This window comes from Anas platyrhynchos, chromosome 28 (genome assembly GCF_047663525.1).
Source record: "Anas platyrhynchos isolate ZD024472 breed Pekin duck chromosome 28, IASCAAS_PekinDuck_T2T, whole genome shotgun sequence".
NCBI lineage: Eukaryota > Metazoa > Chordata > Aves > Anseriformes > Anatidae > Anas > Anas platyrhynchos.
The window spans coordinates 6013256-6041196 of record NC_092614.1 but is presented as its reverse complement, the minus strand read 5'-3'; the positions used below and the strand labels follow the sequence as shown (position 1 = coordinate 6041196).

General features: G+C 45.4%; 1 protein-coding gene across 2 annotated transcripts; it reads left to right on the top strand.

Annotated features, from left to right (window-relative positions):
- Positions 1–566: 566 nt before the first annotated feature.
- MAP3K14 (mitogen-activated protein kinase kinase kinase 14) lies at positions 567–26658 on the top strand. 2 transcript variants are annotated; one of them, XM_027445217.3, is made up of 16 exons: positions 567–678; positions 7270–7542; positions 8114–8183; positions 10056–10266; positions 10389–10997; positions 12011–12148; positions 14560–14689; positions 15396–15527; positions 15945–16049; positions 16765–16928; positions 17317–17467; positions 18145–18498; positions 19621–19727; positions 21094–21238; positions 21827–21927; positions 23359–26658. In XM_027445217.3, the coding sequence occupies exons 2-16, from the start codon at positions 7290–7292 to the stop codon at positions 23521–23523; spliced, it is 2835 nt and encodes a 944-aa protein (XP_027301018.1). In that variant the 5' UTR covers positions 567–678; positions 7270–7289; the 3' UTR covers positions 23524–26658. The 2 variants fall into 2 exon arrangements, with proteins under 2 accessions (XP_027301018.1, XP_005026264.1); XM_005026207.6 differs by lacking the exon at positions 567–678 and adding an exon at positions 1414–1535.
- Positions 26659–27941: the final 1283 nt, after the last annotated feature.

Genomic DNA, 27941 nt, shown 5'->3' with positions numbered 1-27941 from the left:
AGCCCACCTTAGGGCAGCCCCAAACTCCACACCCCACAGCCACACCCAGAGCTGGGACCGGGGCAGGAGAACACTTATTGAGGTCCGTTAAACAAAAATAGCAATAATAAACAACGACAGCCAGCAGCACCCCCTCTCCAAAGCCAAAGGGAGAAGAGGAGAAGAACCCGCTGCCAGCAGCCCCTCCCCCGAGCAGCAGAGGGACCCCCTCAGCGCCCACCCGCCCCCTCCGCGGCCCGGGGCCGTTTAACGGTCACTGGGCGCACGCGCACCCTCCTCTCCCCCCCCCCGCCCCATTCCCATGGCGCATGCGCACCGCGCATCTCCCCCCCCCGTGTAACCCGCCCCCCCCCAAGCCCCGCGCACGCGCAGCGCGGCAGCGGCCCGAGGAAGCTGTGGGCGGGGCCGCTTTGCAGGAAGCCCCGCCCACTTCTGGGAAACCCGAGCCGCCCCCGGCCTCCCCGCCAAGCCGGGCGGGGGGCGTGGCCGGCGGGAGGCGGCGGGCGGTGGTTGGGCGCGGGAGGGCGGGGGCGGGAGCGGGGGCGCCGTCACGCGGGCGAGGGGAGCGCCGATTGGCTGGCGCCGCGGGGGGGGTGGAGCCGCGAGCCGGCCGCGCCTGTCAGTGTGCGGGAGCCGCCGACGGGGACGGAGGGTCTGTGCCGGGCCCCGCGCTCCGCGGTAGGTTGCCGGGGGAGGGAGCGGGGTGGCGCCGGGCGCTGCTCGGGTCCGGCTGGAGGCGGGGGCAGCGACCCTGGAAGCAGCCCCGGCAGGGCGGGGGGTACCGAGTCCGGAGCTCCCCGGTGCCCCCTGCTCTGCTCTGCCGGGGCTGCTCCCGGTTCGGCAAAATGGGGCCCGGTCCCTTAAACCCCGGGGCTGAATAAAAAGGGAATTACCCGCCCCTTGGCCCTTTTGTGGGGCAGGAGGTTGTGGTGCTGCTCTGGTGATGAATTGGTCGCCGCTGTGGTTGGGCTCGGTGCTTCCTGTCTGCCTGCTGGGGACGCGCGGGGGGCAGCACCCAGCAGCCCCCGAATTTCTTTCACCAGGTGTTTGTTCGTGCTCCTTCACGGGCAGGAGCTTGCACCTTCTGGGCCGTGACAGTAGCGATAAGAGCAACCGGGCCGGACTTTGAAATGCGTGTCTGGAGCGCGCCGCTTTATTGCCTTTTAACCACGTTAAAATCTGTTATTGGCACCGCCACCAGATTCCTTTGCAATGAGTCATTTGCTATTAACTATTAAATTTTAACTGTTAAAAGAGACCGAATCTTCGCACAGCATGCCGTGAAGAAGCGCTATAACAAGGGAGCCTGTGGCAAACAAAAACCTGAAGGCTTTGCAGGGCCTGAGCCGGCATCGCTGGGCTTGGCGAGCTCTGCCACTGTCCTGAACCCTGCTTCAGCGCTCACAGCAGTAACGGGCAGAGCTGAGCCCTTGCTGTGGCACTGATGTGGTCCCTAATTATCCCTCTGGCTGCTAACGGGAAGGAGCCAAGCGTGACCGTGCTGTCCCTGTAACTCGCCTCCTGCAACTTTTGAGGTCAGTGGCAAGCGCCAGGGAAAACTGGGAGAGCGGCAGGCTCTGAGGAAAAGGGACGTCGGTTTGCAGAGGGTCTGGAGGTGCTGGGGAAGAGGGGGTGTGAGGGAACCACGCCATCAGGAGGGTGTGTGGGGGACCAGGCGGAGGGCTCGGCACGTGGGGCTTGGAGCTGTAGGAAGCCGGGCTTTGCTCGTCACGTTTCAGCAACATCGGAGCACAGGGCACTGAAGAGGACAGAGCACGTCGTGTCGGAAAGGTGCTTCTTGCATGCTGTAGTTAAGATGGAATTTTGCTCAGGATGGGCAATTAGAATTTGCTGTGGTCAGTTCCTATTTCTACTTTATCGTATGATAATAATTAAATTCACAGGACTGATTGTAAATTAGGATTGCATAGAAATGCTTCTATGCTAAATTTGACAAAGCTTTGGGTTTTGTTTTTTTGCTTAACATTTCATCAATAGTGCCTTACATAGCACTACAATTATAGCCTTACATGATGTTTTTATAAATGTGCATTGAAGATTTCAAGCCACAAAGCATTTGTAATTGTAATAACTAGTAAAAACCTGGACCTGCTGACTCAGGCAGAATTGATTTTAATATACATCTGTGGTTAGTGCTGGAGGTTGTCCATCTAGGTGCTTCCTATACCTTCTTGCTGTAATTTAGGAAATAGCTTCACTCCACAAGTGGGTCTTCAAAACCAGGCTGTTGGTAAGCGGTGTCCTGAGTCTGCCAGGCCAGAGTTCGTTCGGATGCTTTCTGTAAGACTTGTTTGCAAAGCAGCTTGGAAAAACTGGGCACCTTGAATGAATGAGAATGCAGTGATGTTTATAAACTCTGGGTAAATGGTGTTATTCTTATCTTTGTTTAAGAGCATGGAAAGAATTGTTAAGGGGTGAGCTGTTCTCAAGCTTGTACTCGAGGAAATGAAGATAGATGTGTTTAGATACTTACAGAAATTCTGCTGATGGTTAAACCCAGTCAAATATTTTTCCTGCAGACTTTGGAACCAAACTGTTGCAATATACTACTGTCTGGCAACTAAAAAGAAGTCGAGGCTCATTATCGTGCTGTTTACAGTAAGCAATATAAATGGCTGAAACGGGATTTTGAAATATTTACTATCCAACCACTTTAAAGAATATGTTGACATATTTATTATCGTTTGTAACATAACTTAAACATAACGCTGATAGTGAAATCCTTCAGACCGAGAGTTCTGTGGTGGTTTGGCTTTACCTGGTGGCCTTCAGGTGCAGGTGTATGCTGCAGCACCTGGCAGCACGTGGGACACCGAGAGGATCCAGGCAGGTTGTCTGGAAGCCTGCTGGACAGGCAAAAAGATAACGCTGTGTAGAGCAAGAGGAGGGAAAGGCTGTGAGCATCCTGGAATAGCAACTGCTGCTCTGACTCACCAGCAGTTTAATCAGCCAGACGCTTTATTTATTTTTGCTTTGGAACTCTTAAATACTTGAAGTAAGTCTTTTCCTCTTAAACATATTACCTTACAGTGGCATTAAGTGTGTTTTAAGATAGGGGTGTGTGTTGATTACTACAACTTTTTTCTTTTAGTCCCTTCTGAGACAAATTGAAACCTCTCCCTTGCTGACAGCACTGAGCTTGTTTAAATAACAACCCCAGGCCCATGCTACAATAATATGCCTTAAACTGACACAGCCAAAAACGGAACTGTCTTAATTTCAGTTCCATCTGAAACGTGGCAGGCAAGGAAGCTCATCTGCAGCATCCGAGAAGAGACAGACAGCAGCGAGGAGGCAAGAACGAATGGAAGTGGTACCTCGGGTGCCAGAGTGTTATGTGTGTTTCCACTCCTCAGGTCCCAAACCAGATCTTTAGCGTGATTCATTTTATTAACAAGCGTCATCTATTCTTCTTTTTTCCCCAGTGAAAACTGTTTTTTGGTAAGGCGCGATGTCTTTGACCGATGATTTTGTAGCTAATACTCCAGACGGATCTTTTTGGTTGCGGACTTTGCTTGTTCTTGACTAACCATAGCTCTGCCAGCAGGTGTTGGGACTTGCAGGTCCCTGTTTGGTGCATGCTTTTTCTTTTCAGTTGCTGTTCCCTGCTCCAGTGATACATGAATTCCTTGCTCTACCTTGCTGTTGCTTTGTGGTAGTGGTCAGCAATGCAACATGGTTTAAAATGCTAGTTGTGTTGTTTTAATAAACCAATAGCAACTGCAAAAGAGAGGATTAGCCTAAGTTAATATATTGTTCATCAAACTCTTCTCAGTAAGGAAGTGGGAAACCTCACTGAGACAACTTGATTTTTTTTTAAAACTAAATGTCAATGTGAAACTGCTGCTGAACGTTCACACTCAGACTAGGAGAAGAAATCTACGTACTTAGAAGCTGACCTATGAGGTCTAATGCATATTTTAAAGCTCTTTCCCAAATTCTTTTTAAAACTATAACAAAATGTTAACTGAAATTCTCCAAAAAGCTGTTGGCAAGGAAGATTTGACTGATGCAGACCAAGCAGGATTGCGTATTATGGTGTGCTGCAGAGTGCTTTAGAGCTGAAGAGGTGTTTGTGTTATTTTTTTTCACCTGTGAGCCTTTCTATGTAGAGCATAACTTCATGAAACACAGAAATGTACTTCTAAGGTCCCTGCTACAAACAGCTTCCAGCAGAAGGGCCAGTGTTGAGGTGGAGGAGCCAAAGAGGGTGAATGGGGACTTGGTTATGGACAGGCAGGGGAGGGAGGAGACTTTAAAGGAGCAGAAAATGTATGGTTCTCTCGTGCATTAATATTGCTGAGCGTCTCCTTCGTTCTGAGTCCGTACAGGCCTCGGGTGGCCTCAGCCAGGACACCAGTTTCTCACAGGCAGTGCTGGAGGGAGGAGCTGCCACTGCCATCGGGCTGGTGCCTCCACAACACAACTGATACCGTGTTTGGCTTTCATTCTGTAAAAATGCACTTTCTTTTTTACAGCAGTGAGAACTGACATTAGTTAATGAGATGCGAGCTTAAATCAGTGAAGTTAAGGAGCAAGGGGCCTTTCACACGGCCAGCAAAAGCCCTTTGTGGGCTGGGGGCGCAGTGTTCACGTTTATCGGCTGTATCATTACCTGACTTCTCCTTTCTTTTCTCCTTGAAAATAACGAGCCCGTACACATGTCTACAGAAGGAAGGAAGTTGGGGAGATTGAAAACAAAAGTCACAGTTGAGTCTCAGTGACTTGGATGAGTGAGACAAGGCCTTGAAAACCAGAGAGGCGATTCTGGGGCACGAGGCAGAGGCGACCCCCCCGGCCCAGCAGCGAGGCTCCCGGTGCTGCACATCTGTAGCCCGTACAGGAAACCCTGCTCATCCTGGGTGGTGGCGAGTTCACAGGCAGCCGAAACCACAGCTCCAGCGTGTCTCTTGTTGGGCAAATCCCGTTCTTAATGGTCTTGCCGAGGAACCTGGGTACCCACTCACTGCATTGAAAGCTCCTGCCTGGAGCTGCACTGCGCAGAGCTACACCTGTGGGGCTGGGCACGGGGACCGAGTGCCCATGTCCGAATTGTTGGGGTTTATCTCTGCAGGTTGCACAGCCATGAGCCTCGCCTGTTTGGTTCTGAATATGTAGCTTCGAGAGAAGTTATGCTTCAATAATTTATTTACAAGTTCTGGTTTGGTTTTCATCCCAACTTCTGCCAAGTGCTGTGCTGTACCATCAGAACAGCTGGGTTTTTGGTCCTTCCAGGGTCCTGCAGACTGCATGGCAATGGTTAAACCGGGCTGGGCGTGCAGCTTCTGTGCCTACACAGGCTTGCAGACCTGAGTCACACATTAAACTGTCTGAGCACCGGCTGTTGCTTACACTAGCTACCTCCTATTTTTTTCAGTCGTTGGGTGAGCTATGTACTTTGTTGACTTTAATCTTGGTGAAGTTTCCTTGTTATTCTTTTCCATTTCAGAGGGTGGCAAGGACTTGCAATTTTGTTTCTCCCCTCCCTCTGCTGTCTTTTAACTAAGCTGAGGAGTGATTTGGAGGATTACACGTTTTCAGAGATGGGGATGGGTTTGCACTGCGATCTTTGAAGGTCCTTGAAGGTGAGGGGAGGTTAAGGAGGGACAGAGTTAATGCAAATCAGGAGAGAGTGAGTGTAAAAATAGCTCTGAACTTGTCAGTTTGCTCACTGGTGGCTTGGTTAGTCATCTGGCAGGCTGGCTTTCTGCTGCTCCAAGGGATTATTTTACAGCACTGAGATTTGACATAATTTCTGTAGAGAAGAGGGAGAGGGATGGGTGTAATGAGTGGGATACTGTCATCAGCACTTCTTTTGCACAGCAGCTGTTCTCTGTTTAGCCGCTGAATGTGGTCATTGTTGACTTTCCTTGTATACCTGCCAGGTTGTTAGGTGACTCATTTACAAATCACACCAAGGTTTGTGCACTTGGCTCCCAGGCCATTCCCTTCCCCTTCCCTCGGTGGCCCTGTAGGCACTGAGCTCCCACTGGTGCTGCATTTGTCACCATCCAGTGACAAAGAGCCTGTCTGGGTGAATGTCTTGTTGCCCCAGGCAGCTGTTCAGGGGAAAAAGGGGAAAGAAAAAAAAAAAAAAGACAAGAAACTCTGTGGTGTAGATTTGAACTGACGAGCCTCAAAGACCTGCTCCTGTAATAGTTCTGTGATCTTGTTTTGGTTGGCCTTTGTTCAAAAGTCCCAGCTTCTCATCTCATATTGGGTTTGTGGTAGTTAACACCTGTTAAGGTTTCTGAATTTCCATGGGTTGTTTAATGATGGAAATGGTCATTTTAAGACTTTACACTTGAACCGTGGGAGAACAGAAGAAGGAAGCAACCTGGGTGGTTAAGGGGTGATCAAGCATGCTCTGGTTTCTGGGTTAAACTCTGGCTTCTGGGTTAAAAGAAAGCTGCTGTGGCTTAGCTTTTCCAGAATCCAGCCTGGGGATAGCGGGGGCCAAACCAAAGCTGTGTTTGTGCTCCCTGCTCAGCCCCCTCCCTGCCGTGCTGCTCAGCTATGGAGCTGCTCCCTGCCAGCATCTTCTCCAGCACCGACTCACGTTGGTCCAACAGGCTGCAAGAGCCTTTCTTTTTCTCAGACTCGTTTGTGGTTGACCAAGGATTTCAGAAGTTATTGGCAATTAAGGGGAAGGAAGGTGGAGAGGGAGGAGTTGTGTACGGGCAGGCTCGTTGCCTAACCTTTTTCATTGGAAGGAAAAATGGGAAATGGATTCCAGGGCAACTGAGTACAAGGAGGAAAGCAATTAACAGGATTTTATGACCATTTTGTGTGCTGCTAGGGCTTATTGTAATTTCTCCTAGTACACTCTAGGAGAAAATCTCCCATGTCTTTGCTTCTTTTTTTTTTTTTTTAATGTATATTCTTCCTGTTTAGTGATACAAGAGTTCCCTCTACTATATGGTTTCATAGTTTGCGTTTAAGCTGAGGGAATATACCAAAAAATAAACTTCCCTTTGAAGCTTGTATAGCCTCATGGTTTTAGTACTGAAAATAACATCGACTCTTCAGATCTTCAGTGGTACAAGTCAGGGATGGAGCACTGGCAGTCTTGGGTTCATTTTCGGTTCTGTGCTCAGAGGTTGGGCAGGACCTTGGTTTGGTCTGCATTGTGTGTTAATTCGATACCTGCAGCAGGCTCCTGTTTCTCTTGAACCTGAAGCTGCTTCTGCCTGTGAAGTTAATAATTTTGACAAGTGTTTTGCTTTGTTTCTTTTTGTTCTCAACCAGTGACTCTCTGAACCTGTGAAATGGCAGTGATGGGAATTACGTGCCAAGGAGCTCCTGATCCAACTGTCAAGCATAAGAAGGAGCTCACAGCTACAAAGGGACTGAACAAGACAGTGAGTGAAAAGCAAAGTAGTGTTTGCAAAGTAGAAGATTCGAAGAAGGGCATCTTTCATAGTCAGTGGAAAATCCTGAATGATGTAATCACCAAAGGAACTGCAAAAGAAGAAACAGAAGGAGGCTGTGCATCAATTTCTATTATTGCCCAAGCAGAATGTAAGTAGCAGGGAGGTTTGCTGTTCATTGAGAAAAAGGAATGTGTAACGCGGTGTGAGATTTCACTCGCTTTGCACTCCTGGAGAGTTGAGCTGAAATCTATTTGTAATCCCATATGGGGTGGAGTTGATGACACATCCCAGTCTCTATTTAGGAAGCTCATGAAATCTCTTAATAATGTAGCAGCATCCACTGAATAAAGCAGAAAGACCAGCATGTGGCTGTTGCACCTAGCTTTGTTGACTAGAAATCTATGTCCTTCATTTGTTCTTGGCTGACTTCTGAAGGGTGTTCTTAAAATAAATAAATAAATAAATAAATAATGATGATAATAATAAAGGCTTTTGGGTGGGAAATAGCTGGGGGATCAGGAGATCACACTGCTGGGGAGCTATATCATTCCAGGGAAGAAGGGATGTACTGCAGGCAGTGTGGCGCACCTGTGTGATGATTTGTCTAGATCACTGTTTGGTTTAGCAAGTTGGGAAAGGTGTTTCTTAGTTCGGTAGTTAACAGTAGAGGGCTTGCATGATACTGAAGATGTGTGATGATCCTGTTTTCTTTCACACAGGTGAAAACAGTCAGGAATTCAGCCCCACTTTATCAGAGAGATCTTTTATTGCTCATACTAAACGTTACAGGTGAGAGATCTCTTAACTTGAACACCCACCTTCACTGTTGTGTGTGTTACCTTGTCCAAATCACACTGGCTCTGTGTGCTTTCATTTATGTTTCTAAAAGAGACCCTATCTGGATTGGCTTTAGTGTCTGAGGCTTGGGAGGAGCATGTCTTTCCTGAAGTGTCTTCCTCAAAGCCTTTCTTTATATATTTGAAGAAAATATAAGTTTAAGCACAAACTACTCAAAAAGCCTTGCAGTGTCTCATTGTCAATGCCAGCTGGTTTACTGGCCTTTGTAGTTTTCTGCCACTTTATCCAGGTTCTCAAATTTGTTTTGAAATCATGGAGTGTTTTTGAGGTTCATGGGCTTGAAGTAGAAGGATTCAAGGGACAGTTTTGGTCTTTTTTAACTGAACAGCACTGATGCTTTTGAAACTTCGTTACACCATCCTCTTTAAAAAGTTGTGGGAAGATTAGACTAATGCTGGGAGTTTTCATAAGAAAAAGGAACTGCTGCTTTTCTGGGGAGGATAAACAAAAGAGGATGAGAGAAGAGCTTTTGCTTAGTAACAGCATCAGCAACGGAGTTTTGAAGAGAAGCTGAAACAGATAAAAGGGGAGTAACCATTGCAAGAGAAAAATGGAGGTCTCTGGGACTTGCTTTTCTAAAGTCATCTGGGCATGAGCTGCTTTTTCTTCCATACGTGCCTATTAGGGAACAAGCTGTAGCTTTATTAAGCCCCAGCGCTCTCTTAAGTGGGTAACTGGGATATAGAATTAGGTTCTGCCTGTTCTCTGGAAGTTTTCAGACACTGAATCTGGCCTTGTGGGTTACATGGTTTGACACAGCACACTGACTTTGACATTGTCCCACGAACCATCTGAAAAAATGCAGTGTGAACCATTTCTTAGGGGTTTGATGTGGAATGCACATCAGGAGTATGTTCAGGTTCAAGGCAATGTGGTAATATCAGCACCCAGGCCTCTAGTTATGGGATCTGTTAGCATTCAGTGGTGCACTGAGACAGTAGAAAAGATGGAGAGAGCAATGGTGGCTGTGAGCTGCATCGCTGTTTAATAAAAACAAATGAATATACCACACGGATTAAAAGAACAATAATAATTTCTTCATTTGGAGATCAAATATCCTGTTTTCTCTTACAATTCAATTAAAAAAAAATCCAACTACCATGATTGCTATTGAATACCTGTGGGCAAATTTTCCTTCTGAGAACTGCATCTATTTGTATAAGCCCTCAGCTGTTATTCTGACCAGAGCTGTTTTATACACACATGCACACACACACTGCTAGAAATGTTATTGTAGCATTACAGTAATTAAGCTTTACATGCTAGAGTTTTTTAGCTTTTTATAGCTGTTCCATTTTAGTGCCCTTCATCACCCTTTTTCTCTGCTTCAAAACCTATTTTTCTCTCAAATAGAGAAGATATTTATATTATGAGCACTTTTGTTCATTTTAACAAATATTTAAATATTATGTTTATACTTAATCTCTGTGTTCACTATAAAACATACACATAAACTGTCTCAGAGCAACCTGGAGACATTCGGTGCTTTTTGCTGTCTGCATTGCCCCTTAGTCTTGCTGTTCCTTGCAGAATTTGCAAAAACTGTGAGCCTTAATGCTTTGCTTCCATCCCCACACCCGGTATTTCTTCCTTGCAATGCCAGATATACTGCTGTGCCTTGATTCTGAAGTTACAATTGCTACATATTAGAAGGCAAGAAGCTATGTTACAGTTCTCTATTCCTGACATCTCAGAAGGCAGAATTGCTATTTCTTGTTCTTGTTCCATCGGTCGTAATTGTTAACTGAGGGTGTGCTTTCACCATCAGATCTAAGAGACTTCATGCATTTTGGTTTCCAATAGCCGCTCAGACAGTCTTGATCAAATCCCCAACAATGTGGCCCACGCAACAGAGGGGAAAATGGCACCTACCTGTTGGAGAGGGAGGCATCGTGGTAAAACAAGAAAGAAACGTCACAAGAAACGATCCAAGCTGAAAATACAAACAGTGGCTGCTGGCAGGCGAGGTCCCAGAACTCCAGAACAAGAGAGCTGCACCCCAATTCCAGTCCAGGTGAGAATCCTTAGACCTTCCTCTTGCAGGGGTGGGACCCCTGCAAGCTCCTAACAATTTTTCTTCGAATTTTGGGTAGCTATAATGAGTTTACTCCCCAGCTGTTCTGGTTTGTTTTCTAGGAGGATGAAACACACCAAAGTACTCTTCTCAGAAACAATTTTTGGTTGTCAGAACTTAACAAGGATTTGATTTATGATCCGCTGCCATTTGAGAAACCTGAGAAAGTTCTGTCCACAGGCAAACTCCATTTACCAAAGAGCCAATACAAAACAGAACTGCACAAGCTGATAAGCCCTGTTCAGTGCCTTAATCACGTGTGGAAACTGCACTATCAAAGGGACAGTGTTCCACAGCCTGAAACTCTCCATCCCCTTCCATACAACATTATACCCCCTCATTTCCCACATCTGGACAGTCCTCTCCATCACAAGAAACTGAATGCTCTGGAGACATATTTCCATGGCAATCTCAACTATCAAGACAGTGAGCATCGCTTATCTGGGCTAAACTTGGAATATAGTTTCCCCAACTGCGTCAACCAGTCCATGCAAAACAGTTCGGACAAGATTTCTGTGGAAGAATACTTGGTAGACGCCTTGAAGGGGAGTGTGAGTCTCGGTGAACCACAAAATTTAGCCAGCCTAGCCAAGACGTGGAGAGGAGGCGGTCTGGACCTGAAGGAACAATTTCAAAGAGCAGATGAAAACGAAGGCGTGCTACTTACCGAGGTGATCTTCTGATCCTACATACTAGTGTTGTGGTAGGCAGAGCTTCTCTTGGGCTTCAGAAGAGAGAGAACCTATATCCATGTATTGGCTTCTGTAACATGACCGTGTTTTCTGTGTGGGTATTGATGTGGTTGAACACTGTCAGTTAGAGGTAGATGCGACATTGTTATCTGAAGGACATAAAGCCCTGTCTTATATTGGTGTCTCTGATTTGTTCACTCATTCACAAAACATGCATGCTTATTTATGAGAAGTATTTCTCTGCATAGTCAGTCTTCAAAAACATCTTCTCTGTCTGTGAAAGAACCCAGTTCACTGAGGTGAACAGACAGCAATATTTTATTGGCTATGGTTCACCTGGATTGTGACACAGACAGAAAAAGGTACCAGGGACCTACAGATTGCAAAAAACGTGTCTGCTGCCTGTGGTGGTAAACGAGTAAGTTACCCACTATCCCTTGCCAAACACAGGACATGAGGACTACAAATGCATGAAAATCGTACAGGCATGATTTATCTCTTATGAGTTCAGATCTTAGCCAGCTCCTTAAACTCCTGTTAGAGCACTCTTCACTGGAATCAGTGATGACCCTGTCAGTACAGTCAGGGGAGTTCAGGGTGTTGCTTACCTGCCTGAATATGTTTACGTTGAGATGTAAAGCACAATCTCAGTCAAGTGAATATAAAAAATGTGTAGTTCACACATAGATGCCTCAATTTAGTCAGATTAACCTTGTTTTGTTTGTAGAATTTATCTTCATCTTCACAGTCTTGCAGGTGAAAGGAATAGTTTGGAGCTCCAAAACTATCCAAACACGGGTGGTCTTTCTTTATGACAAAGATGAATGGTCATTTAGGTGAAATAGGGCGCACACAAAAATCTGTCAGGTCCTCCCATATTGTGTCATCTCAAGCCGGTGACAGAAGTAATTTTGTTCATGGATTTTTAAAGAGTTATGGTATTATGTGTTTCCTTGCTTGCTTCATCTTGTTTCCTGATTTTTATCCCCTAGAAACTAAAGCCAGTGGATTACGAGTACCGAGAAGAAGTTCATTGGACCAAGTGTCATGGTTCCTTGGGCATTGGCTCTTTTGGAGAAGTATACAAAATAGAGGACAAGCAGACAGGATTTCAGTGTGCTGCCAAAAAGGTAATCTATGTGTGAGAAAGGGGGAGTTGTCTGATATAAGAAGACATAGGAGATGTGTACTGGATGTTAGGAAGAGTTTCTTCACAGAAGGGATCGTTAGGCATTGAACAGGCTGCCCAGGGAAGTGGTGGAGTTGCCATCCCGGGAGGTATTTAAGAAACGTGGATGTAGCGCTTCGGGATGTGGTCTGGCAGTGGACATGGTAGTGTTACATGGCTTGGAGGATTGTACCTGATAATATTAAGGGTCTTTTCCAACCTAAATGATTCCATAATTCTGTAAAGAGCAAGTGTCTTCTAATTCCACAGACTGTACAGTCACAGTGCAGTGGTTATGTCCAAGGGAAAGCTTCAAGGTGGTGGCATGGAGAGAAGCAGCAGACAGAGGTGTGCATAGTAGGGCAAGCTTAGCAATAAGAAATAGGCTTATTTGGCTTCAAAGTGTGTTAAAGGTATCTTGGTTTTTGCACTAAGACAGGCCAAAAGAGTAGAGATTTCAGGAAGATCTTAAGTGTGTTCTTAGTGTCTGCAGAAGGAAAAAAAACAGCTCCGAGTTGCATGCTTGTCTAATTATTCCCATCTTAAAACACACCCAGTATAAATGGAGACATGGCAGGTGCTTCTCTGTTGGCAACAGACTGAAGTAGGAAAAAGATCAGACAGTTGATAGGTGCTCAAAAAGGAGAGAGCTTTCTCCTGTTCAGGGACTGTCATACCCAGCACTGGCATGTTGTAAGGAGGTGATCCTGTTACAGGTGCAGCGAGGATATGTGTTTTTCCAGGAGTTGGCATAATAATCTATTGTACACCAAGTCATATCTCACTGTCGTGTGATGCGTGATGTGTGTGTAACTCGAATGAGGGTATTGATTTGTAGGCGGCCATGGGGTGCCTCAGAGGTGAAAGCAGAGTTATAATGGAAGTAGCTGATGAGAACGCAAACTACTTCACTTGAACTTAACACTTGAACAGTTTTATCACCTCTGTAGAACTGTTTCTCACATTACTCCAATAGAAAACTTTGAAAAGTGTGTGGGAAGTGAGTACGAAAATGTTATGTGAGAAAAGAATTGGAACTTGTATTTTTCAGTTTTAAAATGTTCGCTTTTTTTTTTTTTTGTTTACACTGGCATCAACTTGATGTATTGACTGGTGGAAATACAGAAGTGGCAAGACTAAGCCAGCTTGTCCAGTTTTTTTAACCATTTCATTTTTCAGGTGGATAGAAACAAACATATTTAAAGCAAGTAGAAAATTATTTCTTGTTCTTCATCTTTATGCTTTACATGTGGAATTTTGTGGTACCATGACCAGTTTTTTTTCTGACAGTATGTAACTACTGAGTTTTGTTATCCATCGTGCAATTGCGCTGTCTCAAGAGAAATAGCTGTTAGTAGTGGGGTCTGTTTTCAGGAAGGAGAGGTGGTAGTGCTGAAAAGAAATGCATGAAGGTAGGAGATTCTTAAGTCTTTCTAAATGGCAATTACTTTTTTAATTCGTAGAGGATTTCAAAAGGTACTTCTGTAGATAAGAAGTGTCTTCTCAGGCCAAACTCTTAACCAGTGAGTTCTAATGTGCAAGTTGAACATTAAACTATGGTGTATTTCGTTTCACGTAAGTAATTGTCTGGAATTAGTGCTGTCTGCCCTTGTCAGAAGGGGACTACCTGACCTTCTTGCACCATACTTGGTGTTGCAAGCACCTGCTCTCCAAATTATTGAGATTAAAGCAAACTGGCTATAGCTGGATTGCTGACAGTGAAGAAACATGATACATCTTTTTCCCACCAGAATCGTAATGACTCATGTTTTCCTTCTGGTCTTTAGCATATTCTTGGTTTATTTTATTTGGCCAAACTCAGTGAATAATTTTTTCTCTTTAACCATTTTTCTGTGCGGGCTGAACACCACTAAAAAGGTGATGGTGTAGATCACTGCTTCAGGCATATTTCATATTCTCTCATATTTCACAGGAGCTGTGCCTGCCAAGTACTGCACCATCCTTAGATTATTTTTTCTTCTTTTAGATCTCATGAAAGCAGAATGCTTAAGTTGTCAGTATTATCTTCTTAACTGAGACACAAATTACCTTCCTCCTGAAGATTGCATGTAATCGGTAACCAAAAGCCAGAGGAATTGCAAGCTGGCATCTTTTTTATTCTTATTTTATTTTTTTATTTGTTTTGATAAATCTTCGCTTGGACACTGAGGATTTAGGGACTCCCTTTGTCCTTGTTCAGAGTTGATCTGCGTGTTGCCACTTAACTCCTGTACCCACCGATTTCTGAAACCAAAAGCTGTCTGTGAGTTTCCGCTGCTAGGCAGTGCAGGGCCCTCTGACGCAGGCACTGGGGAGGGACAAGTCTGTCAGGATGTGTCATAAAATTTGTTTGGTGTTTCTTTGTCACTCCAGGTACAAGTTGAACACTTCCGTGCAGAGGAGTTGACAACGTGTGCTGCAATAACCAGTCCTAAAGTTGTCCCCTTGTATGGAGCTGTGAAGGAAGGACCTTGGGTGACCATCTTCATGAAGCTGATGGAGGGTGAGAAAGGAACAGCGATAGTGGGAGCATCACTGTAGCTGTCAAATGCAGGGGACATTGATCTTCTCTTCCTCCTGCCCCAATTTTAAATTCTGTTAATTCTCCGGTGTATCTAAGTGTTCCTAGCATTAACTCCTGAGTGGGTTGGGATAGGTTTCTTTTACGCCTGCTGGTGTCTTTTTTTGGGGGGAGTCATTTCTAGTCCAGCCCCTCTTCCTTTCAAGATGCGTATCTCTCAAACACCAGCTGTAAATTCTCACTAAACCACATAGTTGGTGCTGTTTTTTGCTTTCACTTTTATTTGCATGGCACCATGTAAAGCACGTTGGACTAGAACAGGAGATGCTCTATAAGCAAATATAGATGGTTCCCTGTTGCCCAAGGCTTCTTTTTCCAGCCATGCCCATGGAAAGCACAGCCTGTGAAGGACGGCTGATGATCAGGAGCATCTAGAAGTGTCGGATCACAGAGTAGTTGATTTTAACACGAAGCACTACTGTTAAACTGATGCTAAGCAAAGGGATTCATGAAAGAGGCTGGTATCCACAGGCAGTAAGACCTCTGGGTATGAACAAAAGGAATAAACCCATGTGTGTAAGACAAGGGCTGTCAGGCCTGGCAGTTTTCATTTCTCCATCAGAAACAAGGAACGTTGATGATGCTGTGAAGTTCTTAACAGATACGGACTCTCTGGATTCCTTTCTAGGTGGCTCACTAGGTCAGCTAATTAAGCAGAATGGCTGCCTGCCGGAGGACAGAGCCCTCAGTTATTTGGGCCAAGCATTAGAAGGCTTGGAGTATCTTCATGCTCAGAACATTCTCCATGGAGATGTAAAAGGTAGGATGCTATTTAAGGTATCTTGTTCTTCCCTTTTTCTTACAAGGCGCAAAGGGCTTGGAAATTGAGTTACTGTGAGTGTCTGAAGTTTATTTACTACATTTTCAGCTCTGCATTTGAGATTGGAGCTTAACTTAGTGATATGCCCAGCTGTATAGAACTATATTGTGATGTTTGTCACCTCTTTCTGTTGTCCAGTTGGTCTGACAGGCTGTTTGCCCAGGCCACTTCATCAGTGGGATAGAGGATAACTGGGATAGTTATAGTGCTTGAGCCAGTGACACTCCATAGGAATAACAGACCTTGGTTTGGGCTCAAAAAAATAGCTCTGTGGGCTTTAGGCTTTGTATTGTAGCCACTCAGAGGAGAAAAAAAAAAAAAAAGGGAACTGACCAGTTAAAAACCTCTCGTTGGCAGCGGAAAATGTGCTTTTGTCTGATGATGGAAGCAGGGCTCTTCTGTGTGATTTTGGTCACTCTGCTCACCTTCATCCAGATGGCTTGGGAAAGTGCTTGGTCACAGGTAAGGTTTTTCTGGTGTGATTCTAAAGAATTGCCCTGCTGACTCATTCTTTCTTTTTGAGCATTCATGCTTGGCTAATCTGCAGGCAACCGTATTTTCCAGACTTAACATTTACTGACTCTACTGTGAAGTATGTCACTGACAGCTAAAAGGAATTTAGGTTTGGAATTCAATCCTTATCTTCAAGTCTAGAAGGTTGTTGTGTTTATGTTGTTGTTAGTATTATATTTTTATTGAAAATTAAGTCAACCTACCCCATTCAGCATTTTGTCCCTGCTGGACATCACATCCAAACTTACATGGCAAGTCAGAGTTAGATTTTTAACTTCATTAAACAGCTGGGGGAGAATCCTGACCTCCACCAAAGGAAAAAATAATTGCTGACTTCTGGCAATGAAACTTTACTTTGCTTCTTAATGCATCTGTTGGAAGAGATGGATTTATTTTCTAATGCTGAGTTCACCAATGGCATTTGCCTCCCAAAAATGCTAGGAAGGGAAGTTTAATACATACATCTGCGTATAAGGGATGAGACTAATGGGGGCATGTAGCTCTTGAACAGCTGACAGGGGCACATGATGCTGCTTTTTGGGTGAAGCTGACTTGTTTCTCACTTTAACTGAAAAGACAAGGAGGCTGCCTTAGGCTTCCCAGCAGTTGCACTGGAACAATTGTCTAGTTTACGTGCAGTGAATTTTCATTTAAATGGTTTTAGGGAACTATGTGCCTGGCACAGAAACTCACATGGCTCCAGAGGTGGTCATGGGAAAACGCTGCGACTCCAAAGTGGATGTCTGGAGCAGTTGCTGTATGATGCTGCACATGCTTAATGGGTGTCACCCTTGGACCCAATATTACAATCATCCTCTCTGTCTGAAAGTAAGTAATTCAAAATATGTCAAGTAAAAGGTACTTAGGCCTGTAAAATCCCATTACACTTAACTAAACAGCAGTCATTTTAGGAAGTCTCTCTGAGAGACAGTTCTAAGATGATGCCAACCTTGCTATGGCAGTTAATAATTTCTTACTCCATTTAGACTGTTGCATATTATACATTCTAGAGCTCTTTCTTTCCTATTCTGCTCATGACTTCGGTGTGAATTTTGAGTCATTCTACTGTAAAAAAAAAAAATAAATAAATATACTGCTCAGGCCTCTCATGCAATGGTAATTTCAGTTGGAAGCTCTCTGAGGATGGGAAGAACCTTTCTGAAATCAAATGAAGCCTCTCCGGTCTAGCCTCTTTCACTTCCTGTTTGTTTCACAGATAGCTAAAGAGCCACCTCCTCTGAGGGAAATTCCACCTTCCTGCAACCCTCTCACTGCTGAAATTATTAAAATGGGTCTGGAGAAAGAGCCTGTTCAGCGAGCATCTGCATCTGAACTGAAAACCAAGACCAGTGTTGCACTTGAAGAAGGTAGAAATGTCCCAATATATAAAGCTTCTTTCACGTGCTGGTAAACTGACCAGTTGTGTTAGAGTGGTCCTGTAGGGACATATCAGTGTGTTTTACCAATGTATTCTGCTGTCTGTTCAACATATCACTTGCACAGGCTTCAGCACTGATGTACATTTTGGGGTTGATAGCTTTTGCCCACATCCCTTTCTTTGAATTTACCCTGAAGCGACTTCTTTATGTTTCTCACCCAAATAAATTATTTCCTGTGTGCTGTCACATGCTCCTTCTTCCTTCTCTACTTGAAGCAGATGATGTTGTGCTTTACATGGGCTTTACAAGGTGTGTGCTGTGGCTTGGCTTGTGCTCAGCTGATGTATCAAATGCATCTAGTGTGCTGGAGCCTGATATGCAGCAAAACTGAAAGCAGAGGTTTATTGCATCCTCAGCTGTAACTTACAGTTGTGATCTGGTCTTCCCTCTAAGACTATCCATGATTTATTTCAACTTAATCCTCCTGAAAAGCTCTGTGATACAGTAAGAACTTGTGGAGATGATCTGGCTCTGTTTGCTGAAGAAGCTAAATTTCACATTTCACAGCATTTCACGGCAAGATACAGTTCTGAAACTTGTATTGTGAAGGAAAACCTTTACCTCTTTTCTCTGTATGACAATGTTTGTGTTCTCTGTTTTTGTAGTGGGAGGTGTGACAAGCCCCTGGAAAGGCGAATACAGAGAGCCTAGACATCTATCTCTGAACAAAGAAAACAATCCACAGACATCCCTGTCCCCCACAGTGAGCCCAGTGTCTGAGACTCATTCTGACCCAAAATTGGCAGACAAAGTTTCTTGTGTAAGCCCAGTCTTACCACCACCACCACCTCTGGAACAAACAGAAGAGGTTGAGGGAACCCCTTGGAACGTGTGCAAGGAGTTATCTGGGATCTGGGATCCACCACCTCTCTCCTCGACTCCTCTCCCCCTGAAGAGCTGCAGCCATGTGGAGAAAGCAACAACCATTTCAGAACAAGAGCTTCAGCAGCTGGAAATAGGTAAGTGATGAGATACGTAGGGAATTCAGCTTTTTGCTTAAGAACATGATAAAAACACAGCTGCTTTATTTTGGCCTTTTGGCAGTTATTTTATTTCTTTGGGAATGTCATTTTGTTCATAGTGCATCTCTTGTTATACGAATGGTTTGCCCTTCCTTGAAATTATCAAAACTAGTAGCTCTTAAGCAACTAAACATGCCATGAAGGTAGTGGTCAGGATTTCCTTCCACTGTCTGACCTGTGTAGTGAACTTCTGTGGGAGGTGTGGGAACCTCTCAAAAAGCAGCCAGTTTTCAGATGTGTGCTTATGCGCACTGTATAAACAGTCTCTGCAGTTCTAGCTTCAGATGAAGGTTTGAATACTTCAAAAATAATTCTTTTAATAAAGGGATAAGCCTTTTGAATGGGAGACTTCAAACAAAGCAGTGTAGTTGAAGTCAGTCTATGGCATTGGAAAAGCTATACCCACCAGCCAACAATACAGAATCTGAAAACATGAGATTAAGTTCAGAGTGAAAAATCAGTGAAGTAATAGTCCAGTTCCATTACCTCAACCTTTCAATTGTTTATCCCATATTTTCTTGTCTTCATAACTGAATTGAAAAGTTCAAGCTAGAAAAAAAGTGTCTTGAAATGTAACTTGTCAGAGAACTGAGGAATATCATTGTAGGAGTTGCTGAGGGCTGTCTTTTTTCTCAAATGGCTTTGGACCTCCATCATCCTTGTCAGGTCTGGATATCATCAACACAAGTTAGTGCAAGAGCAGAGTACCTCAGATTGTCCCTTTCCTTGGTATGATGCAGATGGTGTAGAGTGCAGACTGACAGGTGGCACAGTAGGCAAGAACTGGGAACTCCTGGGTGCAAGCCCTTTCTGACTTTTTGCATGTCACTGCACGACTCCTCTGTCCTTTCTGGCTCAGTTTCCCTATTTTCCCCGTGGTAGCAATACCAGAGGAATTATGTGTCAGGTAGTTTATAGACACCAGTGTCAGTGGTCATTATCTAACACTGAAGATTATTAAGATTATTAAGAGTATTAATTGTTATAACTGGGATTGGAGCAGGAACTCACAAAAGGAATCACTTTAAATGTTTTCCTTCCCTTTCTTTCTGCTTGCAGAACTGTTTTTGAACAGCCTTTCACAGCCTTACTCGCTGGAAGAGCAAGAACAAATGCTTTCATGTCTCAGCATCGACAGCCCATTTGTGTCAGATGCCAGTGAGAAGGTGAATATACGTGGATGCTCGTTGTGTTACTGGGGGTGTGGAGGGGTCACAGGGTAACCGCCTCTGGAAGCTGTGACCAGTGAACATCTGGAGCTTTTCACATTTCTTGTTGCTTTTGACATCTGTTTTTCTGCAGCATACTGGAGGGATGAAACTTTGTTCTTAGGCAATGGGGTTTAGTTGTTTAGGATTTTAGTTGTTTTTCAGTTTGTTGTCCCACGATGATCCCTTTCTTCCAGTTGCTCTTCTGGGCTGTGTTTTCACAGTAAGCATCAAGTGTGTGGATCTGGAAAACATCAGTGGCCTTGATCCTATTCATGTAGAATCAAGGAACTGAAGAAGTAGGGGTGAGCGAGCATAGGAACTGTACTGAGTTGGACCCGATGGCCAAGGATCTTCTTCCTGGCCACTGGAGGGATGTTTAGGGATGGAGCAGAAGAATGGGGCAGAACAGTAACCCTTCTCCCGGATATTCACTCCCAGCCTATGGATCTGATCTCCACAAATGTGTTTTAACCTACTCATACTAATGACCTGTATATTATTTAAACACTAGGTTTAATTAATCGGTTGCTTTAACTCCGTTATTCATAAGGTAGGGAATACCAGTTAAAAACAAACAAAAACAACAACACAGAATAAGCCTTGTTGTACCAGGAAGGATGTAATTTAATTGTAAGCCTTCAATCATTGCTTTCAGACAGGGAGTCCAAAATGGTGTAGCCTGCCATCTGCAGGAGTCATTTTTGAACATGATCATCTTTGCTTCCTATTTCTGTTCCTCTTCTCAGTATTGTAGTGCTTTCTGAGGAGAGTTGAGCACAGTTCTTTGCAGTAGTTCAGATGTTGATACAACATGGGATGTGACTCTGCTTTTTTCTCTATTTCTTTTGCCTAGCTCATAACCCTAACAACTGATGTGACTTTTGATGGGTCTTTACCCATAAGCTGTTGCTGTCAGGTTGACCTCCCATGACTCTAAGATAACAGAGACTTTTCCAACAAGCACAACAATGCAGTTGTTTATGTAGAGTTACTGTTTTTTCCTGTGCATTGTCACTTAACAACATTAGATTTATCTGATGCTTTATTCTTCTGTCAGTATGATGAAACCCTTTTTTTCTTTTCATCCAACTCTTCAGCTGATTACTGATTTGATTATTGAGAATAGCTTTCTGTGTCTGCAAACTGTTGCATTGTTATACATCCCCTTTTCTAGATGTCGGGTAAATGCTGAGTAAGTCAAGGCCCAATTGCACATCCCTGTGGATTATTTTTTTTCCCTTGAGGTTATTTTCATGTTTGGCATCTCGTGGAAGCTCATGTTCTTTAGGAGCATTTGACAGACTTGTGCTTACTTCTGCAGAACTCCATGAAGGCTTCGCATAGCTTGAGGGACACTATGAGCTCAGGGATTCATTCCTGGAACAGCCAGACAGATGGACAGAGCTTCAGCTTTAACAACCTACTGAATCGCAGCCGTCACACGGACACTCCTAGCTATTTCAATGGTGAGTCCATCTTTGTGAAGTCTAGATAAATGATTGGGTACAGCTTTCTCAGTATCTAGCAGATCTGGGGTATGGAGTCTTTGAATTCTTCATACCCTTCAGTTCCTGTGTCAGCACAGACTCTCCTGAAAGCATATGGGCTGTCAAGAGGCCAAGTCTGCTCCAGTCATAGGTGGGTGGAAGTCAAGTCTGTATAATCCAATAAAAGCCAAAGAAGCTCCTGAACCCACGGAGTCTGATTCAGCTTTATGCCTCGCCTTGTGCAGCTGCCATGTGCAAGACTATATGCCTTATAACCATAAATTTCTACAGAGTAATTTTGAGGGCATGTTGTACAAATCAGTATGTCTCTTCAGCTGCTTTCTTGCTAAATCCAGCTCTGCTCTGTGAGTCATTGTTTTCTTCAGCAATCCTGTGTGCCCTGCCAAGACCTACATAAATGAAATACTTGATGATAAAAAAAAAAACAACAACAACACAAAACACTGGTCTTTTGATGCCTGTGTATTGATAGTCAATTCTCCAGTGTGGGACTGTGAAGTTGTTATGCGTACAGCAGAAGTTAATGACTTCTCTTTCACATTTCAGGAGTGAAAATCCAGGTCCAGTTGCTAAGCGGAGAAAATTTACACATCAGGGATTTCCAGAGAACAAAGGTGGGAGACATTGCCACTGGGATAAGCAGCCAGGTAAGACACAAAGCTGGGAGTTGTTTAAGTACGGCATTTTGTCTAAATAATTTCTTCTATCATGCAGCCTCATCCTTTCTTAAAATCAGCGAACCAGAAGTCCGTTCAGGGACCCTAATGATGTGTTTAGTTACATAACTTGAGTGCTGTTGTTGTAAGTGTGGTACCAGAAGATACTTTATGAACTACAAACCATTGGAAATCATCATAGGTATCATAGTTCATAGAATCATAGACTGTTTTGGGTTGGAAGGGACCTTAGAGATCATCTCATTCCAATCCCTGCCATGGGCACGGACACCTCCCACCAGCCCATGTTGCCCCCAGCCCCATCCAGTCTGACCTTGAACACCTCCAGGGATGGGGCATCCACACCTTCCCTGGGCAACCTGTTCCAGTGCCTCTGGGTAAAGTAATTCATCCTAATAACTTATCTAAATCTCCCTTCTTTTGGTTTAAAACAATTCCCCGTTGTCCTATCACTCTCTGCCCATGTAAAAAGTCGCTCTAAGGCTGCAATGCAGTCTCCCTGGAGCCTCCTCTTCTCCACGCTGAACAACAGCAGATCTCTCAGTATTTCTTCATATCTGAGGTGCTCCAGCCTCTGAGCATCCCTCATGGCCTCCTCTACACCCTCCTCTAACAGTTCCACATCCTTGTTGTGCTGGGGGCCCCAGACCTGGATGCAGCACTCCAAGGGCAGAGCAGAGGGGGACAGTCCCCTCCATCCCATGCTGGATGTCCAGGATGCAGTTGGCTTATAGTTGTTGAGCTCCATCTTAAAAAGTACCTGTGCTCCAGTTTAAAAATCCTTCTCTTTGACTAGAAAGATAACTTCTTTCCCCTCTGCCTATAGAAGAATCACTCTGACCTTTTCTTCAGGAGCAGTAATACCAGCTAAGGGAAACAGGCTGTGTTTGGCTGTGATGCTTCCTGCTTGTTAATGTGGAGGAGATACTGGCAGACTCCAGGGAACCCCACTATGGGCCTTTTTGGCTGGCCCTGAAAGAGACTCTGAGTGTCTGTGGGACCAAGACTCATCCAAGTGTAAAATGTGATCATCTCCAAACAAAGAGGTTGCAGACGTCCAGAATGTGTTTCACTGCTGTTGGTTCTCTTTGGAGTACATCATTCTTGTGGACATCACAAAGCAAAAGGTTGCCAAGTGCAGCCTGTTCAGAAAACACCTGCAATGGCCAACGACCTCAAGGAGGCAAGTTAGCAGCAGGTTGAATGCTATTAGTCCAGTTACTGAGATACTTTCTAATGAGATAATCTATTTCAGGATCTTTCTGCCAGTCACAAGCTTCTCTCCTGCAGCTTTTCTTGAGTGGTGATGTTATTTGCCAATCAACCTGGGTTAGTTAATGGGTTGTTATGCTCTGAAAGAGGCTTGAAGTGGCATTCAGATTAATTTTTTCTGCTTCACAGGTACGGGTCCCTGCCTTCAGTCTGGTTACCAAAGAAGGCCAGCCAGTGCACTACGACATGGAGGTCCCCGACTCCGGTATTGAGCTGCAGTGCACCCTTGCCCCTGACTGCAGTGTCAGCTGGACGTGGAGAGTCAAACACGGTCAACTGGAGAACAGGCCGTGAGGCTGCTTCTGCAGTGGAGGTTTTTACCTTGTTGAAATATGGAATTGCAAAAGCTTCCAGCCACCCCTGCCATCAAGCACCACGCACAGTTGCTGGTGTTTTGTGCTGAAGTAGGATAGCAGTTCAGCAGTTCACTGCTCTCGGGCCTCACTTCTGTTGTCTGCTCTGATCCAGTTCCAAGACATGTCCTGAAGCTTAAATGTTCCCCAGAACAGTGGGAATTACTTGTTTTGGGTGTGTGAGATTGAGCTTGAGAATGGTACACGAAAATTCCTGCTTTTCAGAGGAATGTGATTGTGCTTTTCAGGAGCATATGGGGATTGGATGAGAGCTCCCGTTGCTCAGCCTCTGAGGTGAAGCTGGTAGTTCCTGGGCTTGCTCAAAGGAGGTGGAGGTTGAGTATCTTCAGTGCAGCTGTGGTTGTTTGTGCTGAGGGGAGCTGGCTAACTTCCTTCTAGCTGGAGGAAAAACTTAATGTTTCTGTAGGCTTTGGGTAGCATCATCTCTACCTCAAGCCTTCTACATGGGGAAAATCGACAGCAGTAACTAGCTGGGTGCTTGGTTTCACCTCCCACCCTTCCCCGCAGACACTTCCTTCTTGAATCAGAAAAGAACTTTGTTCCCAGAAAGAGCTTTGCTTGCAGCTCTCATCTTCTGAATCTCCTCCCTGACATAGGAGCTGGTGCTTCCCACTCTGTTGTTGCTACCAACGAAGGGAGTACATGGTGGGGCAGGAGGAACGAGTTCCGTGGTGGGCAGGGTTGTGCTCCTCAGCCCCGTTGCCACCGCTGCTGCTGCTGACTTGCTGCAACTTCACAGGAGCTGTCCTTGTCCGCACAGCTCCCCCTGGAGGGGGCAGGACAGCAGCTCCATCAGCTCAGGCAAAGTCTGAATTCTGCTGCAGAACTGTTTTCTTAGATCCCACTCCCAACTCTCAGTCCTGCCAGCCGCTCAGCCCCTCCGCTGGAGATGAGTGCCCCTGTGCTGCGTGGCGTTAGCTCAGCCCATCTGCACCAGCACCTAAAGGCTGGTACCAGGCTCTGTATCCCTCCCCTCACATCAAAACATGTTAATAGAGCGGGACGGGCAGCTGGGCCCACAATGCCTTAATCATTGCTGAACTTCTTTTTGGTGATTATTTTTTTGTAAAGTATACAGAAACTGTATGTGTCCAGTTCAGACGGGCGGGTGTTGCCAGCCCTTCTGTAACCCAGAACAAAACCAGAGGGAGGCGTAAGGTACTTGGGTGCACTCGTTCAGGGCTGCTCAAAGTCCTTGTGTGTCTGCAAACAGCAAACCGATTTGCTGGTGTGCTGTGCCTCTTCCAGAATGCTGGAACCACAGCGGCCGCAGAGCCGGGGCTGCTGACACCCAGGCTGAAGAGAGGAGCAGCTCCCAGGGAGCAAGGTCAGCCGTGCCGGATCCAGGCTGCTGCTGGGAGATGCAATGAGGCAGGAATGTCTGCAGGTTTCTCAAGTGAAGTTCACTCAAAATAGCTGGGAAAAGTTAAGCTCTGGACCTCCCATTCTGAGGACCAGTGACCTGCAATTGATGCTCTTTCCCTTTGGTCTCCCAGAATATTGGCTGGTTTTGCTACGATAGGTGTTGACATCCTTAACCAGGAAACTGAAGTTACCATGCAGTAGAAAAGTGGAACTCTTGAAGAAGTTAAACCTGTCACCACTGTGCGTATAGTCTCTTATAGCACTTTTTTTGTTCTAAAGCACTTAATGAATTGTCCAAAATAAGTATATCTGAAATGCAGCCACATTAAGAGTCTTTTTAGTAAACAGTTAAAACATTATGCACACCTTTTCCAGGCAGGAGTGGGGAGGAATAGGGAAGTCGGCACAATTTTTGTCAGATGCCATAAGCTACTACAAGTTCTAGGCTCTGGAGCAACAGGGATCGAGATGCCTTGCAGAATTCCCAGGAGCTCCCAAGCAGGTGTTGAGTGCAGAAACCAAACTTCCTGCACTTGGCACCCTCCTCGGGCTTCCTCTGAGGGGGAGAGGAGAAAAACCTGTTGGCTGCTTCTAAGAAGAGTCTGTCATAATAACTGTTGGTGACGTGTCAGTGCAAAAGAATAGTCTGTTCCCTTCCTGAAGGCTGCACCTCACGGCTTTCACTGTCGTCCGCAAAGTGCCTCAATGTTCAGGTGTGCGTTTTTGTACGTTGGTGTTAGACCCGAGTTCTGCCAAGCAGTAGGACAGGGTACAGCAGTCCTCTGCTTGCGGGACCTGTGAGCTTTACACTTCATCTATAGCATTAACGCTAGTCTTGGGCCACCTGAGTGGGTGGGTAAAAGGCAGGAACCCTTGTGAAGCCAGAAAGTCTTTGCTGGGTAGGTGGAGATGTTTACGTTCTCCTGCGCTCTCACACCAGCATTAGCCAGTATCTCCATTCTGTTCAGTTTGTCCAAAAACTTCCATCCTATTTTGCTGCCACCTCAAGCAAGAAGGTGAGGCTGCAGACCTCCACGTAACAACCATTTGCAGGGCAGCTGCTCAGAGGAGCAGGCTGGGGCGTCAGCTCTCCCTGCCGCGTGGGAAAGACGCTCCGGCTGATACCACAAACCATTGGTGCTTTTACTGTCCTGAAATGTGGTTCTGCTCTCGGAAGTATCTCCAGGGTTTTAATGTTTTTGCCACCTACCAACTTGGGATCTCAGCTCTCTCCTGCTGCTGGGACAGTTTCCTGTTAATTTGGCTGGTTGTTTTTGCTGTGACAGGCAGAAAAAAGCCCAGCTTCCAGAAAGGCTGGCTGTGCAATACCAACAGGCAAGAAAGTCAGGAAAGTTTTTTTGTTATCCCTGTTAACATTTGTCTTAAATTGTGTGTAATAACATAATTAGGCTTTAGGACTGAATCCCAGTACAGGTTTGGGAGGGAGGACAAATAGTAATAAACACAGATGGCTCTTGTCATATAGCACCTTCCTTAAGGTCTTTGGGAGAAAAATCACCTTTGGCAAAGCAATACAAAGCTTTGGGATGGGCAGTACAGGCATGGGTGAAGGTGATGGAATGACTAGCTGGTATTGAATGAATGACACTTTATAAAACTGTGATTTCTTGAAATTAACATTTCAACCTGTATTTTCACAGAAAAAAAAATAAAAGCTGGAAAAAAAGGATTCTTTGTTTTCATGGTCAGGGGTTTGATATGTTGTACCAGAGAACACGAAGACTACTGAGTGTGGCATTTTTTTAAGAGGAGCCTGGTTTGGGTAACTTTCACCCTAGATTTTGGGGGGATGCAGGGAAGAGTCCTTTGTGGGTGTGAAGAGGCAGCAGTACCTTTGGCAGATCTGAGCACAGCATTTGCTGAATGTGTTGATGCTGCTCTGTTTCCCAGTTAAGCACATCGTCCCCTTTCCTCCTCCTGTTCCAGTTCTACGTCCTTGGCTCCATGCCCAAGCTCCCTGGTGGTTACAGGGCTGCCATGAGGCTTCCCAGCATGTTCTCAGCCATCTCGCTAGCTGGCATGCACCTAACTTTGGATCGAGGCTTTCCTGTCTGAGAAAACAGGCTGATTTGCAAAAACTGTGGCTATTTGTGTCAAATGAATGTGTCCCTGCACCACACTGAAGCTTTGTCAGTGAAATGATGCCCCCCTCATTTCCAGCTATCCCGAGTGCATCTCCTGTGCTGTTTTGACAAGGCCCAGGTTCAACTGATCAAGGGAAAGCAGAGAGCACTGCTCGCTGTTGCTTTATGTTCCAGGCAGGGGCTTTTGCTGTACAGGGGCTGACATCTTCCCATCAAGAGTGAGAGAAATCACTCCAGGATCCTGAGGAATTGAGGTTAAGCAGACAATGCCGGAGGTTCACCCACACCGCTCAGCATGGGCTTCAGCTCCCTCTTGGTGCAGAAGCTGCCTCCACTTGCACGGTGCCTTTCTGTCAATGCGACGGACTGGAGGTGTGCTCACGGCCACGTCAGTGAGCGCATGAGATCAGCTACCTGAAATGGAAAACCCAAATTCCAGCCAACGGGTGGGGAGGCTGAGTTTTGCTATCATGTACCTGTTTGTACAGGGAACCAGAAGTCAGATCAGCTGTCCACAAAAAAAAATAAAATAAAATAAAATAAAAGTGCGTTGATTGCATTTGGGATTTCCTAGACTTCCCTGTAAAGACATGGGTCAGCTTTGGGAAGCAGCCCTTGTCTCTGAGGACAGCCCAGCTGAGAAGCCAGGTTGTGCCCTGGTGCAGGACTGAGCCTCGCCCAGGGCTGGCTGCAGCTCCGTGCTGGGGTTGGCGGGGGCAGCGGGTGCCTTCCCGAGCATCCTGGTGACAATGCGCACGTGCTCATGTGGGTGCCAGGGCCTGACAGCCGCCTCCTCGAGGACAACGCAGTTAAAGATGGGGGACTGTGCCTCTGAAGTGTCGCAAGGCCTGGCTTGCCCTTCCTGTTG

Coding starts and splice junctions, on each gene's coding strand:
- MAP3K14 (XM_027445217.3), top strand. CDS start 7,290: ATGGCAGTGATGGGAATTACGTGCCAAGGAGCTCCTGATCCAACTGTC. Junction 12,149..14,559: donor TTCAGTGTGCTGCCAAAAAG/GTAATCTATGTG, acceptor TTGTCACTCCAG/GTACAAGTTGAACACTTCCG. Junction 15,528..15,944: donor TCTCCATGGAGATGTAAAAG/GTAGGATGCTAT, acceptor TCTCGTTGGCAG/CGGAAAATGTGCTTTTGTCT.